At 37.7% G+C, this 12,759-nt stretch overlaps 2 protein-coding genes across 2 annotated transcripts in view; one reads left to right on the top strand and one right to left on the bottom strand.

Moving 5' to 3' along the window:
- Nucleotides 1-6,269, top strand: part of LOC148871987 (mitochondrial fission 1 protein A-like) — a 34,381-nt gene extending 28,112 nt beyond the window's left edge. The window contains exons 4-5 of the mRNA XM_088971115.1: nucleotides 5,643-5,706; nucleotides 5,796-6,269. Coding sequence (XP_088827241.1) covers nucleotides 5,643-5,706; nucleotides 5,796-5,881 — 150 coding nt within the window. The 3' untranslated portion in view covers nucleotides 5,882-6,269. The remainder of the gene's footprint in view (nucleotides 1-5,642; nucleotides 5,707-5,795) is intronic.
- A 2,333-nt stretch (nucleotides 6,270-8,602) lies between these two features.
- LOC148871986 (annexin D3-like) lies at nucleotides 8,603-11,665 on the bottom strand. Its single transcript, XM_088971114.1, has 7 exons — nucleotides 11,534-11,665; nucleotides 11,341-11,428; nucleotides 11,129-11,274; nucleotides 9,984-10,211; nucleotides 9,552-9,764; nucleotides 9,046-9,135; nucleotides 8,603-8,930 (listed from the first exon to the last, which is right to left on the bottom strand). Exons 2-7 carry the CDS (start codon nucleotides 11,414-11,416, stop codon nucleotides 8,727-8,729), a joined length of 957 nt encoding a protein of 318 aa, XP_088827240.1. The 5' UTR covers nucleotides 11,417-11,428; nucleotides 11,534-11,665; the 3' UTR covers nucleotides 8,603-8,726.
- Between the last annotated feature and the right edge of the window lie 1,094 nt (nucleotides 11,666-12,759).

Raw genomic sequence — 12,759 nt, 5'->3', positions numbered from 1 at the left:
AGAACTTAAGGAATTTACAAGATGGACCTTATAGGCCAAAAGGATTACAAGAAAGCCCTTATAGGAGCTGAAAGAGAAAAATAAAGTAATAAAAGATACAATGCAGTAGGGGCTACAATATTAGAATACATCAATACTCTCCACACAAAAGTATTACAAGAAAGCCCTTGTAGGGGTTGAAAGAGAAAAATGAAGTAATAAAAGATACAATGCGGTAGGGGCTACAATATTAGAATACATCAATACTCTCCACACAAAAGGATTACAAATTGCCCTTGTAGGGGCTAAAAGAGAAAAATAAAGTAATAAAAGATAATGTAGTAGGGGCTACAATATTAGAATACATCAATACTCTCCACATGAGTATAGTTATGTTCGAAGAAACAGGAAAGCAGTGTGTGAGAGTTCTGAGATTTGACGATAAAATAGGACCTGGGACAGGTTGGATTGGGCAAAGCTATTGGTTGATGTAAATGGTGTTTAAAATATCCCGAATAGAATGAAATTAAAGTTTTTAGAATTGTAGGGGAGTTTTTTGAGCTGAGGTTACTGTTGGAGGGAGAAGATGGAACAACATTATGTTGTGATAGTGGAAGTAGATGGAAAGGAGGGGGTAAGGAAGGAGAGAGGGTGGAGCGAGGTCAGGGACGAAGTTGGGAAGGCGAATTGTCGGTCGAAGGAAGGAGAAGATGCTAAGGTGGGGGGTGAGAAGGGCAAGATTGGTATTTCAAATAGGAAGGGGAGAAACACGTGGAGAGGGAGAGTAAGGAATAAGGGGAGTAGGAATTAGTAAGCTTGTGGAAAGGTAAGTGACAAGTCCCTGGGAGTGTTCTTTTGGGGAGGGAAAGAGTTTTCAAGGAGAGGAGGTGCTTGAAGAGGATCTATGAGGGCAGAGGTCAAATTGTATTAGGAAGTGCAGGAAGAGGGGAGGAAGGGTGAGTGTGGTAAGATGGATTTTTGAGGGGTTTAAGGGAGAATAGTGGGAGGGTATAGTGAGAAATTTGATGAGGAGTTACTGTCCTGTGGTAGTTCTGTTGCAAGAGAGTTGGAATTATGCAACGTCGTCCTGAAGGAGATATGGGGAAGGAGCGGAGGGGAATGGATGGAGTTGGATGCTGTAGGGTTTTTAAGGGGCTAATCATATCCTGGGATTCAGGGGTATTTAGGAAGATAGGTGAAGAGATTGTTGTATTTTGTCCCAGTTTTGTATCGGCCTGTGATGTTTAGATCTTAGCTGTTTTGTTTTGCAAGTTTGGTGCCCTCTTGTCATCTATTGGGTTGTATCAATCTTTTAATTTAATAAATTTTCATTTTACTCTTGAAAAAATGGGAGGGATGTAGGAGGCTGAAGCTGAAAAATTGAATTGATATAATGGAATGTTATGGGTTTGAGAGAAGGAAGAAGAGTTTTTCTGAGTAATGTGGTGAGAAAACATAACCTAGATGTAGTGATGTTGCAAGAGACAAAGATGGAAACATTTGACATAAGATTGAAGAATTAAATTTGGGGCACTAATAATAGGAACTGGGTGAAGGTGAATGTAGACGGTCTTTCGAGTAGTTTGGTGGTCATCTAGGATCCAAGGGTCCTCAAAAAGATTGGGCAGAAGAGAGAAGTGTTTTCAATTTTGATTTGCTTCCAAATTGGATGGGCAGTGGAGGTAGGGGTTTACAAACATGTGTGGGCCAAATGAACGAGAAAGGGTGGAGTTTTGGGTTGAATTAGAGGGGCTGAGGTAGGAATGGGAGGGTCCTCAGTGTCTAGGGGGGACCAGGGGATTTCAATGTAACGGGGGAAGAGGGAGGAGAAAGCTTGGGGATGAGAAGGTTTGGTGAGTTCATTAGGAGAAGTGGCCTAATTGATCCTCCACTAAGTGGTAGTAGATTCACCTTGGACAAATCGGCAATGGCCACCTATATTTAGAAGGCTTGACAATTTCTGTATTCAGGAGAATGGGATGAACATGTTGGGGAGATGGTTCAAGAAGACCTTTCTTCTTGTCAGACTACAAGCCAATCATCCTAAGAAAGTTTGTGGTGGGGGATGGGCCAAAACCATTTAAATTTAAAAACATGTGGCTTGACCTCCAAATTTTCTAGATTGAGTGGGAGAGAAATGGGGTTGTTCGCAAGTAGAAGGTTCAACAGGATTCAGGTTGATTATAAAACTGCAATTATTGAAGGAGGAAGTAAAGGGGTGGAATAAAGAAGTGTTTAGCAATATGGAGAGTAGGAAGGGGTCCTTGAAAAAATGGTTCAGTTGGACAGATTGGGGGAGGAAGGAATTTTCTCTATGGAGAAGTTAATTAGAAGCCGAATTGGAGAGATTAATCCATAGGGAGTAGGATAGTTGGAGGCAAAAGTTGAGAATGACTTGGCTAAAAGCAGGTGACAAAAATACCTTTTTCTTTCATGTCTATGTAGGAGGAGGAATTTGATCTTAAGAATACAAATGGGAAAGAGGTGGTGGAATCTTGGGATGAAATCTCAGAGAAGGTGGTTGGATTCTATAAAAGTCTGTACACATCAAGAATTTTGAGTCATCCCATCAAGTAATTTCAAGAAAGCAAGCAAAGGTCTCATAAACAACTTCAGAATACTTAAACCAGGAAAACAAAACCTCCTGATTAGTCATTCAAAGTGTGCCAGAAGTCAGCTCCAAAGTCTTCTTTCTTTAAGCCTTCAAAATCTGGAAGAACCACCACCCAACCAACAATCAATGAACTGATTACCACCCCAACTAGGGTTGATCATTCTTTGCCTGGCCCAGCCCAGCCCACAAATTTCCGGGCTTGGGCCCAAATTTTTGTGTGCACCAAGCCTGGAAAATTCAGGGCCGGGCTTGGGCTTTATTTTAAAGCCTAGCCAAGCCCAATTTAACTTTGGCTTGTGTAATTTTTTTTTATGTATTACATTTACATATTATTTATTTAAAATTTTAAATGATTAAATTTTCATTATATGATGTCATGGGCCCAAAGTCATTAGTCATTAGGCTCGGAAAGCCCATAAGCCCACCCTGGGGCCAACTTCTTCTGTACTTTTCATCTTCTCCTAAAAAATCCTCTTGTTTCTCTCTTGCAGACCTCCCAACAGACAACAAAAGGAATACAACTCCAAATAATTTTTGCCTTAGAACACCCTTGGATCCTTGGGATTATTGTGTTCAATGGCTTCATGTTCTTGGGCACAAATGCAAGAACTTTAGAGCTGTTAGAGAGAGATGGAGAACATCCTTGGACCCTTGGGACTATTGTGTTCAATGGCTTCATGTTCTTAGGCACAAATGCAAGAACTTTAGAGCTGTTAGAGAGAGATGGAGAACACCCTTGGACCCTTGAGACTATTGTTTTCAATGGCTTCATGTTCTTAGGCACAAATGCAAGAACTTTAGAGCTGTTAGAGAGAGATGGAGAACTTCATTCCAACAGAAAGTTGGAGAAAAGAATTCAAGGTGGAGAAGAAAAGACTACTATACTTGTCAAAAAGAAAAAAAGAAAAGGATACTACTGGAGGATTCAAAATCTAAAGGGGGAACGAATCTGAAAGTTAGAGAAGATAAACAAGCAACGCTAATCTTGGACTTGGTGGTTCTAAAATGGCTCAAAGGATTTGTAGATGGCCTGATTTTCTTAGTGAAAAAATAGGGACAGAGGAATAAGATAGAGGGAAAGCAATTCATGGTTGAGAGCAGAAGAAACAACAAAGATTGGTACATTGGAACCATTCATGGTGTGGTGGAAAATGGCTGGGACCAAAACTAGCACCTTACACTTCATCAAAACATCCTTGTAAAGCAGTAGTAGAGGTACTACCAAACATTCTCACTTTCACCCAGTTTGATGTGGGCTGTGGGAAGTCTTATTTTTGAAGGATCTTTGGATTGCGAACCAACCACTCAAACTACAATTCCCTACTCTCTACTTTCTATCCAATTACAAGGTTCAACCTATTTCTAAATTTGGCCTATTTTCGGAAAATGGGTTGAACACTTGAACTAGGATTTTGATTTTAGAAGAGGCCTGAGTGATATTGAGTGTGACTCCCTTGTTCACCTACTCACAAAATTGGAAAATGTCTTTTTGGATCAAGGACATTTTCTGAAAGAGAAAGAAACAAAGAAGGTATTATTGAAGTAATAACAGTTAGTGTGGTGCATTGGTTAAAATCCTTGGACCTGTTTGATGATGTCTCTACGGGTATGTTGCTGAACAACTTGATGGAAGTGGCAAACTCTACTGCTCATTCATCTGCCTGTCCTGTCTGGTCACCACTGGGCTTTGGTTTTATAGTTAAATTTTAATGGAAATAGTGAGGGCAATCCAGGTCCTTCAGGTGCAGGAGGTGTTTTTAGAGATGAGAATGGGAAGGTGATTGCAATGTATTCAGGTCTCATCAGGGTTCGGGACTCTCTTAGAGCTAAGGTTTATGTTGTACTAGAAGGTTTAAGGAAGACCAAGGAACTGAATATACAAAAGTTGTTGGAGGGGATCCAGAGCTGGTTTTAAGCTGGTTACAGAAGGATAGTGGACTTTGGAAATTTGCTAATGAGAGGAGGGAGATTAAATGACTAACTAGGGGGTTGGAAATCCGATTTCAGTGGGTGAAGAGAACAGCGAATGCATTTGCAGATACTTTGGCAATGTAGAGGGTGGGAAGGGATCAAATGTTTTGGGGAGAGTTAGGTCATTTTTATTGATTTTGCAGATACTTCGGCAATGTAAAGTGCTGTAATTATTTCTTATTTAATATAATGTGACTTTGTTATTGATCAAAAAAAAAAAAAATCTCCCCATCACATCCCCCAGCATCAGGCAAATAGCATCCACCTGGACATTTGACAAAGTTAATGCGAAATGTAGCATGGTACTCCTAAATTCATATTTTAAGCCCCTAAATTTACTCGTGGTGGAGGGGTGGCCACTGCAATTTTATTAAATATAATAAAGAAATAGCCTATGATGGGGAGACATAAATACCATACCCCTCTAAGAATCTATACAGGAGGATGATCGGCTTATAATTTACGTGTCTGGTACATCCTAAAACAAATAGAAGAATAGGAACCTAGTCATAATGAAGACGAGGAAGAAAGTGCATCCTCAAAGAAGCTGGATCTAGAGAGAGTCCAGTAGCTCCGAAAGTGAACTGAAGGTGTTGCCTGGGTGATCACATGCAAAGTTTGCAAGAGAGTCGACCACAGAATTGCCTTCACGTAAGATGTGTGTAATCATTGACTAGAGAGATCTTGTCTACCCAGACAATAGCTCTCCAAGGGGGAAGGAACTCACTATTAAAAAGGTCCATCTTGATTAAATAATAATACTCCTAAGCTCATTTTAGAAGCATTCATTTCTTTCATTCTCTTCAATCTTCCAACTATTACCTCACTTTTTCTTGTTTTCTATCTGCTGTTAGTATTCTTTACTAGTTGCAGTTCACAATTTCAGCAATTAATCTTCTGAGGTTCTAGTTGGCTTTTTATAACCAATTCATTAGTTGGTTTATTTCAGAACAAGAACTTCCTGTACAATAACATTTTACATCTCATTGTTAGAGTTTTCCTTTTAAAATCTGCAGAAACTTTACTTTTATGTTGTTTATAAAAGTCTTGAATGTACTAGATGGACTTGTTTTTGTAGATTGCAGCAGATTGGAGACAGGCTCTGACCCTGAAGAAGGTGATTGAGGATCAAATCTCTAAAGGTAAATGACAAATACCTATTTATTTCTGATTTTTAGATCTTTCTATTAGCATTTCTTGGATGAGAACTAGGACTTGTGTTGAAATGCAGATGGCATAATCGGCATAGGCATTGCTGCAACAGCTGTTGGGCTTTTGGCTGGTGGGGTTGCTGCAGCATTGGCCCGTAAGAAGTGATCAAACCTCCTGTGCGCCAGACGTGTCCATAACTACTATAATCTTTGCCTATGCCTAAACGTGCCGAACAGTAAAAATCTTGTTGGTTCAAAAATCCTGTTCTGTATCAGATGGGTTTTGAAATTTCATTTAGCTTTACAATAATGTGTAAAAAATATATAGTTCACATAATGACAGCTAAACCTCTGGTTCTGCAAACGTTTATGGTAGTCGGGTTGGTGGAGATTTCCTTTCTTTGAAACAACATGAATGGATGTGCTTTGATGGTCAACTCTGGCATCTAATGGTCCATTTGTGTTCATACTTTGCATGTGTAAGATTATGTGAACGGTATAAACAGTCTCAGTGAATGCTTAATGAGAAAATTGTAGTGGAGTATAAAATGCAATCAGCTGGTATGTGAATGGTAGTTGAAATACTCGAAATTGAATCCAAACTGCAGGAAAATTAAGGAAAAAGTAGAAGAGGGAATGGAAGAATGGGCAGCTGCCTTTCTCACCTCTGTCCTCCCTAAATAAGTGTAATTGTAATTAAAAGGACAATATCTACCCCTCATTAGGGGGCAGCAAGGTTCAAAGTATCAGTAGACCCTAATACAGTAAAAGGGGTGTATCGGTACGTTGAGCTACACTGCATCACCCTTTTTTAGTTTTTTTGGGCCCTATGGTTTGTGTTTTACTAAAACATCCCCTTTAGTTTGCAATCTATTTACTTAATCGATCTTCCACTAGATGAAAGTGGAAAATGATAGTGTGAATCCTAACATCCATTCAAATAAATTTAGTCAAAATAAATTAAAAACAAAAAGTCTATTTTTGCTCCTACTAAAACATGGACAACCATTCTATTTTCTCTATTTGGATAATTTTGTTTTTTATACAAAAAAAGTGTTATGGATATTTTTGAAATAAACAATCATGGACTCATATCTTTTAACATTTTCCACTCAGTTTATAGGTAATTTTGGAATAAAAATTCATGGGTTCATGTCCTTGAGCATTTTCCACTTAAATATCATGTCACTATTTTCAGATAGCAAATCAAAGAGCTTTTAATGAAAGGTGATTAATACAGAGGAACGAAGAAGGAAGAGAGAAAGATAGGGAGGTCTAAGATGGGGGTTTGCAACTCTCTCTCTCTCTCCCTCCCTTGTCTTCTCGCCACTGCCACAGTTGTTGCAACTTGCATCAGTGACAATTAGGTGATTAATAATATTAAAATAATAATAATTAATAATTATAATAATTATTAATTATAAATTATTAATTATTTTAATATTTTTATAGTCATTAATTATTATTTTTAATTTTAATCATTTCATTTATTAATGATTAATTATTAATTATTAATTTATTATTTTCTATTTGTATTGTTTCAATATTATTTTGAGGTTGAAAATTATTTTTATGAGATGATGCAAATTAAACTCAACATTTCCAAATAGTATGTTTTAGGGATAAAATAGTAAAATCAGTAAATTTCATATGGTAAAGGGTTGATCCAACACAAACAAATTTATGGATTCAGATTCTTTAAAAGGTAGAAAAGCATCTATGCTTCTTTTCAGATTTCAAACACTTAATATATTTTTAACTTTTCAAATCTGAATTTTCAGATTTATCAAATGCCACTTAAGTAAATAGGTTGCAAACTATAAGGGTGTTTTAGTAAAATGCAAACTATAGGGTAGGTTTAAGTAAATTTGTGAAACTATAGGGGGTAATCTAGTAAATGACTTTTTTTTAGAAATAGGGAAGGGGATAAGTTTAAAGTTTAAACATTGTTAACATAAAAAAACCTATAGTTTTGGGCAATGTTTTAGAAATCAACCCGGAAATGGAACCGTTTTAGCCACCGGTTTCCGGGTCAGCGGTTCGACCATCCGGGTCAAATAGTGTGGATGGTTTGAGTATTTTAACAGTGATATGTCATCTTACCCATTAGATTGGAATATTAGGGTAAGATGCACAATATAAAGAGAAAATAAAGATGGAATGAGAGGCATTTGAGAAGTTTCAGCTGAAAGAGTTTAGAAGAAGAAGAAGAAGAAAAAGAAGAAGAAGGAAGAGGAGGGCTTGAAGGCTGCAGCGGCGACGATGGCAGCGACAGCGATAGCGACGACGATGGTGGCAACAGCAGCAACGATGGTGAAAAATGGGAGTAGCTCTAAGATTTCTCAGTCAGATCTCTCTCTCTTGCAGATCTGTCATCTAGAGTCTAAAGTCTAAACTTCTTTCCAGATCTCTAAATGTGAGATCTCTCTCACTCTCTCACACCTCTCTGAGTCTTAGTAGATCTTAGATTTGAGAGATCTCAGATCTGAGCTTCCCTTTTGATAAGTTAATAAACTGCAAACTGTTCTCCGAGTCAAACGGTTCAATGGTCAAACCATCCGGGTCAACGGTTTGTTGACTAATTCAACAGTTTTTTACCAGAGACCGGATTTGAGGTAAAACTAAAACCAGTGGATTGTAAAACAAACAGTTGAAATTTTTATCATATCAGTTGGATTTACAAGAAGTTTGTCAGTGTGCTGTACTCGTTTCAAGTTCAATGGTTTCCATGTAAAACTAAAGCACTGTCAATCAAGGATGGAGCAGTAATGCATCATCATTCATGGGGATTTATGATCTTGGGCTTGTCATAAAGTACATTCAGCAAGAAACCTTATGTACAAACAATATGAATCACATGCTAACTGAATTTCTCCAGGTTCACAAATCACAAGCTAATTCCCCTTTTAATTTTATTATAGACAGACAATTGGATGAGCAAGGTTGTTGACATCATAACATTAATTTTATCCAGCCAAAAAAAAAAAACAGCATTAAGTTTAGCCTAAGCATTACATTTTTTCTCCAAGAAGAGTTATCAAGAAATCCTTGTAGTCCCCTGATGTGTCGTCAATGACTGCATAGTCAAGGGTAGTTTTGTTCACTTTGAAGTACTCTTCTTTGATCTTCACCATGTCAATTTCAGCCCGAGTTACAATGGCTCTGGTAAGTGAATCTTCGTCAGTTCCAAACCCAACAATGGAAGCTCTCACAACCTGTAAAGCATTAGCCAACCAATGAAGATGGTACCCAGAACAGAGGTCAGGCATACATAAATGAATCATCCATAAGAAGGCAATAAATCCTCTCAATATGGCCATGTATAGTCACCTCTGCAAAGTGTTTCTCCGGCGAACCAATGCACCAGACAACAATTCGCAAGATGGATTCCAAATTGCCGGTACCACACCTCTTAATGTGCTATCAAGGGAGAATCAAACAGTGCAAATAAATGCTATTAGCACTATATATGAAGAAACATGGCAGAAATGTGCATGCTGAAATGGATGAGTGGAAAAACTAGAAATGAAATCATTAGAGTAGCTCCAATCGGTAATTAAATGAGAGAAAGTAGACTAAGATAGTTTGATCACGTGCATAAAAGACCTTTGACAACACCCATAAGGAAGAAGTTATCCATTGCAAGTTGAAGGGGCTAGGAGTACCAGTAAACTATGATTTAAGCACTAATAATTTAATGATGAATATGGCATTAAACAGAGCAGAATTGTTAAACAGGATTCATGTTGCTGACCCCATAAAATTGGGATAAGACTTGGATGATGATGATGATTATGAACTCAACATCTGCATGTAATTGGCTTGGAAACCCATACCTCGTCGATGGGGTTCCCATATGTTTCTCTGTAACGCTCAAATGTTGCTCTGAGTTGAAACACATTCCTTGTACTGAGTATCCAAACCAGGTCATCATCATCCAGCTGCTTCCTTTCAATGGCATCCCTAAGCTTACCTGCCTCCGACTTGGCAACAATCTCTTCCACCACTTCTCTATCATATCTGTAGGAGCTTACTAAGCCCACAAGAAGCTGCATAACATAAACTTAAATTAGAAAGTACTGCAACTCGTCCAGCGGTTAAAGTTGGCTGTGATTTGGCCATTTGGGTAGACTCCCCGAGTCGAGTGCGAGTCCCAGTCAACTGAGTTGACTCGGTTCCTCACTGAGACAGGGTTAACCCATAAAATCTGGCCGGTTGGACCAATATTGTGCATTTTTTTTTGTTTTGGTTGGGTGAATTGGGATTACCTTTCGTACAGGTGGGGTCACGTTGCTTGTGATGTCTTCCTCTAGGGAGCAATCATAGAGGGAACAGTAGGCTTGCCTCACAGCCATCAGATGATGTGGGGACGCGGCACACGCCATCTCTACGATCACCTTAAGATGATCAACGCCCTTCCGCTTGCTCTTCAGAGCTTCCCTAGCCAAGTTGGCATCCCTTTCAGGAGGGTCCAATGTCCACAGTATCACAGCTTTCTGTCCCCACCAAAAGCTTGAATGTTAATTGTAAATCTCGCAACATGAATTCAACACCGTTGGATCTAGTTCTAGGATGGATTGTTGAGATTTTAAGTTTGAGATAAGTATTTATTTGAATAATTACTTATTTTGGATTGGGAATACACCAATAAACACTTATTTGGGGCTGGAAAATAAAACTGAAATAAGTGCTTATATTTCTGAGAATAAACACTTGTTTAAAAAGCCTAAATTTTAGATTTATTTTTAAGTGTTTATTTCTTGACCTGTTACATCATTTTGAAAATACCTATATTACCCCTATTTAAAATAAGTGCTTTTTCACTGAAGGCTCGTTAAGTGTTTTATTAGAATAAGCAATTGTTTTTAAACAATAATTCAATAATCACTTATTTTTCAAATGAGTGGTGTTAGTTAGATTCAAGCAGATTGATAAAATGTACAGCAGTTAGTCATAATGAAGCTACTCAAAGATATCAGACCAGAGGGGGTCCAGGGAGATATTGACATGACCAAACCGGTCTCTGAACCGGGTGGGTTTCAAAGCTGAACCAAAGCAACCAGAGGTAAGCCGGTTGGATGTCTGCATTCCAATGCTTTACAAGTACCTGCAGACCGTCCACTCAATACCTAAACGGCTAGAATTATCAAACCATTATTGGATTATATGGCCCGTTCGATTGGAATTGGAAGGTCTAGATTGATTGCCATACATTTGCTCATAATATACTGTCATATATCTTCCAGAAGTCTGTTATTTTACTGTGGAAAGAAAAAAATTATGGAAAAGAGGAAAATAGGCAGGCAGGCAGGCAGCGGATAAGAACGAGAGGAAAAGATTTACTTCTTTCTGGTTTGGAATCGGAATTGAAGAATGAGGGAAAAATAGAATGAAAATGGGGTGGAGAAAGAACCCGGAAATCGCCGGAGAGCTCTGATTGGAGGCGATCGATGAGAGACTCGTTGTAGAGTTGTTGATAAGTGTCTCTGATCTTCCTCCGTTGGCTGGCAGTCCTGTGACCTAACACCCATATGATCGCCTTCTCGTCCGTTCCCCACCCTGCACTCATCTCACCATCGTCACAAACAGAAACACACAGAGAGAGAGAGAGAGAGAGAGAGTTACCTTGGAAAGCTTTTCTGAGTCTCTCACTGTCCTGGGTCGGAGAAGGAACTACATCTGGTACTCTCAGCGTACCCATTTTGTTTTTCTTCTGAAGATAAAAAGAAAAAAAAGAATGGGGTTTTGCATTCACCAAATGGGCAGAGATGAAATTACACAATTGAGGGAAAACAAATTAACTGTTGGATTGGATCACCTGAGCTGCTTTTTCTGCTCTTTTTCAGTTGTTGTCGTCGTTGTTTGTTTGAAGAAGCCTTCCATTATTCTATATATCGCCGAAAATGAAACGCACGCTCTCTGTTGATTTTTACTAACATATCCTTCTCCAATTTTTAAATTTGTGGTTGCTCCCTTTTCTAACCCATTTTGCACCTCTGCCCTTCAATTTGTTTATTTGCATTTACAGCCTTGTATGTTTCATATTTGGTGCTTATTCTCCACTAACTTTTAGTTATTTTCATTCCTACCCCTGATGCAATAAACAAGACTTCATTCTCATTCGTTGTGGCCATCATGGGGGTTCTCCTAAACAAGGCGCAGAAGGTTTTTGTTAAATAGAATTAAATTATATTAAGTCAACATAAGTAATGCCACATAGGAGTTATTTATGTTTATCATTAAATAAGAAAGTAACATAGTAAAAATAATTTCATTAAATAAAAAGTTTGTGTTTGATTTTAGTATAAATTTCATTTTCACTAGTTTAAATAATATATGAGAGTGCAAAAGGGTTGAGTGTAAATTTGATTTGTTTTTTACATTAGATAGACTTTAGCTTATTTGTTTGTGAGAAGCAAAATGAAGTGAATTCCATTTTAATTTGAAGAAACTAGAGATAGGAGGGTTCTATCTAGGGATAAGGTAGGATGCAAAATGATGTGCCCCCCACTTCATATGAGAAAGAATTAAGATAGTAAAAAAGTGGTGTAAATTTTATATTAGTTTTTGGGATGCAAAATTTGCACTGTCAAGTGCAAGAAAGACAATAAATATAAATTTGTATTATATTGAGTAGGAATACAAATCATAGTTATATACAAGCGAAAGCAAAATTGAACTGGTTACAAATTTTATACCTAGTCAAGATTTGTACGGCAATCAAACACATCCCAACTTTTAAATTATTTATTGAGATAAAATATAAAAGTAGACATTGTAGCAAAATCTTCATTTTTTGGTCCATTGTATTTGTATGATGGGAGTGTGTTTGTGTGTGTTCATATATCGGCTTATGTCTTGATGTAGTTTTAGTGGTGACCTAGTTTATTGTTGGCTTTATCAAGCCAGGGTTTAGTTTGTTTGACCCATCTCTTTGTAGTTTTCTATTTTTTGTTTTTTAATATAATAATTGTCCATTTATCACTTATCTATTCATCAAATGGATGTTAAAACTTCTTTCTTAAATTGTGATTTAAATAAAGA

This window comes from Nelumbo lutea, chromosome 2, assembly GCF_056320005.1.
Source record: "Nelumbo lutea isolate HS-2025 chromosome 2, American lotus-T2T, whole genome shotgun sequence".
Classification (NCBI taxonomy): domain Eukaryota; kingdom Viridiplantae; phylum Streptophyta; class Magnoliopsida; order Proteales; family Nelumbonaceae; genus Nelumbo; species Nelumbo lutea.
This window is presented reverse-complemented; position numbering and strand designations above follow the sequence as displayed.

Bases quoted from the DNA above. Each gene is read 5' to 3' on its own strand.
- LOC148871986 (XM_088971114.1), bottom strand. From the start codon at position 11,416: ATGGGTACGCTGAGAGTACCAGATGTAGTTCCTTCTCCGACCCAGGAC. The intron at 9,765-9,983 runs GTAATCCCAATT...TATGTTATGCAG, and splicing joins TGACCCCACCTGTACGAAAG to CTTCTTGTGGGCTTAGTAAG. The intron at 8,931-9,045 runs GTGACTATACAT...AATGCTTTACAG, and splicing joins CGGAGAAACACTTTGCAGAG to GTTGTGAGAGCTTCCATTGT.